At 42.7% G+C, this 3,593-nt stretch overlaps 1 protein-coding gene across 1 annotated transcript; it reads left to right on the forward strand.

The window, feature by feature from the left end:
• Positions 1-569: 569 nt before the first annotated feature.
• On the forward strand, positions 570-1,508 carry LOC112108381 (olfactory receptor 52N4-like). Its single transcript, XM_024202487.1, has one exon. It carries the CDS (start codon positions 570-572, stop codon positions 1,506-1,508), a length of 939 nt encoding a protein of 312 aa, XP_024058255.1.
• Positions 1,509-3,593: the final 2,085 nt, after the last annotated feature.

Here is a 3,593-nt window from a genome sequence, read left to right on the forward strand (position 1 = left end):
TCTATTTCTGTAATAACCTGTGTGAGAAGGGTGCCCCATTCTTCAAAGAGGAGGCCAGAGGAGCATGAAATATTGACTGATTGGTCTCATGGCATTGTATTTCCTTTATGATTTCCCATCCCAGTCCGCCTGGATCCCAACGTTTTGCTTAGTTTCTGTCCATACTTCCACTGTGAGCAGGGTTTCACAGAGCTCTGTACCATGACACCCAGGTCACTGTCCTGAGTTCATACCGTTAAATTAGAACCTTGTAAGCTGTTTGAGGAATTCAAGCTTTTTCCTCCAATGGGTGTGCACGTTGCAGTTATTGACATCGAAGTTCATCTGCCATCATGTTGCTCATTCACCTTGCTTGGTTAGCTCCCTCTGAGGACTTCTCTGGACTTCACTATGACCTAAATAATCTGGTGCCATCTGGAAATTTTGTCACCTCACTGTTCACCACCGTTTCTAGAGTCTTAATAACTATAAAATATTTATTGTACTATTTGTAATCCCACTCACTGTGCTTCTCTCACTTCACAGACCCCTTGAGCATTTCTGAGCCCAATCAACACATAGACCACCTCATGGCAGATTTCAATCTCAGTGACTTGGACCATTCATCATTCATCCTAACGGGAATCCCTGGCCTGGAAGCTGCTCACCTCTGGATTTCCATCCCTTTCTCTACGTTCTACATTATTGGCCTGTTTGGAAATTTCATGGTTCTGTTTGTTGTAGGCAAAGAGCAGACCCTACATGAACCAATGTACCTGCTGCTTTGCATGCTGGCGCTCACAGAAATTGGTGCATCTACTTCCATTGTGCCAAAGGCACTGTGTATATTTTGGTTCAATTTGAAAGGAATTACTTTAGGTGGCTGCCTCACCCAGATGTTCTTCCTTCATGCGGGTTCTGTGACACATTCAGCCGTCCTTGTGACAATGGCCTTTGATCGCTATGTTGCCATATGTAACCCTCTGAGATACGCCACCATCCTCACAAATGCACGGATAGCTAAGCTAGGGCTAGTGTGTTTGATAAGAGCTGTTCTCTTCGTTCTGCCCCTGCCCCTGCTCCTGAGCAGGCATTCATTCTGTGCCAGCCGCATTATCCCCCATACGTACTGCGACCACATGGCTGTGGCAAAGATGTCATGTGGGGACATCACAGTGAACAGGATGTATGGTTTGGTGATAGTATTTATAGTCCTCGGTTTTGACCTGACACTTATTGCCCTGTCCTATGGTCTGATAATCAGGGCCATCCTCAGAATACCCTCCAAGGAAGCCCACCGGAAAGCCCTCAACACCTGCACAGCGCACATCTGTGTGATGCTGATGGCTTATCCTATCTTCCTTTTCTCCACTCTGACATACCGATTCGGTCAGGGCATTGCTCCCTACATACACATAATCTTGGCCAATCTGTATTACCTCCTCCTTCCCATGCTCAACCCTATTGTTTATGGTGTCAAAACCAAAGAGCTTCGTGACAAACTGCACAAATACATCTGCGGAATGTGATCACCTAAGGCCACTGATTCCAAACCTCTGTGACAAGAGGGGTAAAGGAGATCTCCTCATTAATCAATGGTGCACTGTCCAAGTTTGGTTGAGCTCACCATTGTGTAAGTTCACAGTCTTAAAAGCTCCTCACACCAAACATCTTATCACTCTAACACCAAGCACTGCTCTCTCTGTTGCTAAGTTCCCTCTCTCTGACCATCACCTGATCTCTTTCAGTGTCACCCATCAGCCCCCACCTCCACACACCCTGTCACTTCACCTTTCTTTGACTTCCAGACCGCCCGAAGATACTGCAGCTTTCTGAAGCAAGGAGGCTTCCCATTAGACCATGTGTGAACAGCGTTCTTGATCCGTTTGACAAACTAAAGCTATGCTTTCTGATAGTCAAAAAAAAAGAAACCAACTATAATACTGAACTTCTTTATCATAAGTACAGTGATCCGGTGAGCAAAATTTCCCTGAATTTAATACGTCCTTACTTCAGGAAGCCTGGAGGATAAACCAAATGTTTCAGTTGGAAAGTGCTAATATAGGAACTCTGCTGCAGGAATTGAGGACATTCTAGTAGAACTTATTGGTGAGAGTTGTGAAACTTTGTGTTTTTAAGAACTGGACTGTGTTATCCTAGATTTGAGGGTGTGTGCCCCAGAATGCGATCAAGCCAATTACAGCCATAGGGTGTGCACTCATTCACTATGAATTAATAAAAGAGAACACCACATAGTTAAGGGTTAATTGGAAAGCAGGCTTTTAGATGCAAGGTTAAAATCTAGCTGGCAGTATCTGCTAATCAGAATGGGAGGAGTGGATGACAAGAAAATAAATGAGAAAGAAAGTAGATAAATGGATGTAAACCTTGAGTCTAGATGCTTATGATAGTAGAAGTTTTTTGAAAGTTAGGAAAAGTGATGGGGTCACTCTGACCTCTGTGTTTTGTAGAAGTTATAAAAGATTAGCTAATACAGCGTACTTTGGAGCAGTCCTTTGAAGGCATCTTGAGAGACGTTTTTTCTGAATCCCTTTCTCCCTGGTGGGTGAGCAACTGACCACTGTGAACCTGCTGTTAATTACTCAGTACTGTTCCAGAAGTTAGGTAAATATCTGGAATGATCTAAACCTATTGCTTATGTCTGTGTGTGCTTAAAAGCGAATAAACTGCAGTGTTAGACAAGAGCAGGTTTACTTGCATTTAATCCTTGATCAGACAGAATTGCTGCTTGGGGTGAAAGAGTTAAGTTGAAAAACCTGTGTAACAGACTGCTGTGTTAAACTACGAAATTGCCGTGGAAACCAAAAACTTACCACTTTGCACAGTTGATTTTTATAGTTGCTTTCAGCTGAAACTTTCAAAATACACACTAACTATTCCCGTTGTCCAAAGCATCAAATTTAGGTGTCGAGATTTCATCTTGGACTTTGCGAAAGAGATGAAACAGAGATTGCCATCAAATGTCCAGGTGTTTAGGAAACACTATTTCACTAGGAGGGTGATGAAGCACTGGAATGGGTTACCTAGGGAGGTGGTGGAATCTCCAACTAATTCAACTCAAAATATGGACATTGACTACTATCGTTGAATGCATTTAGAAAAAAATAATAATGTAATGGTCTTGTTGTTTTTACACTACGTATGTTTTGGGCTCCTTTTGGCTATTTTACACTGTTACTGGCCATTTTTTAAAAACACCTGCCAACCCTCCATCGGGTTACAAGTACCAGTATTGGGGTTTTAATTTTGAATTTCAGTGCCATCTCTTAGCTTTGTTGCTAATGTAGACATACTCCTGCTGGGGCTTGTGGTTTTTTGTTTAAAAGAAATCAAATCTGTACTAGGTATCTAACAAAAGCTTTCCTTTGTTATTTGAACTATGGACCAATGTGGTAATAAAAAACAACAACAACATTTGTTTCAAGAAATACATTTAAGTTGACTTGGGCCACATTTCAATTACTTTTGAAGTGACTTGGGGCTCTTAATGCAGCTGAATTCTGGCAAACCTGAGCAGCAACTCAAGCTGAGCTGGAGGCAGCGCGGTAGCAGCCGGAAACACAAGGGCCAGAGAAGCAGCCCAGGAGGCAGAG

The sequence above is a fragment of the Terrapene carolina genome, unplaced genomic scaffold, assembly GCF_002925995.2.
Source record: "Terrapene carolina triunguis isolate 2854851 unplaced genomic scaffold, T_m_triunguis-2.0 Scaffold511, whole genome shotgun sequence".
Classification (NCBI taxonomy): domain Eukaryota; kingdom Metazoa; phylum Chordata; order Testudines; family Emydidae; genus Terrapene; species Terrapene triunguis.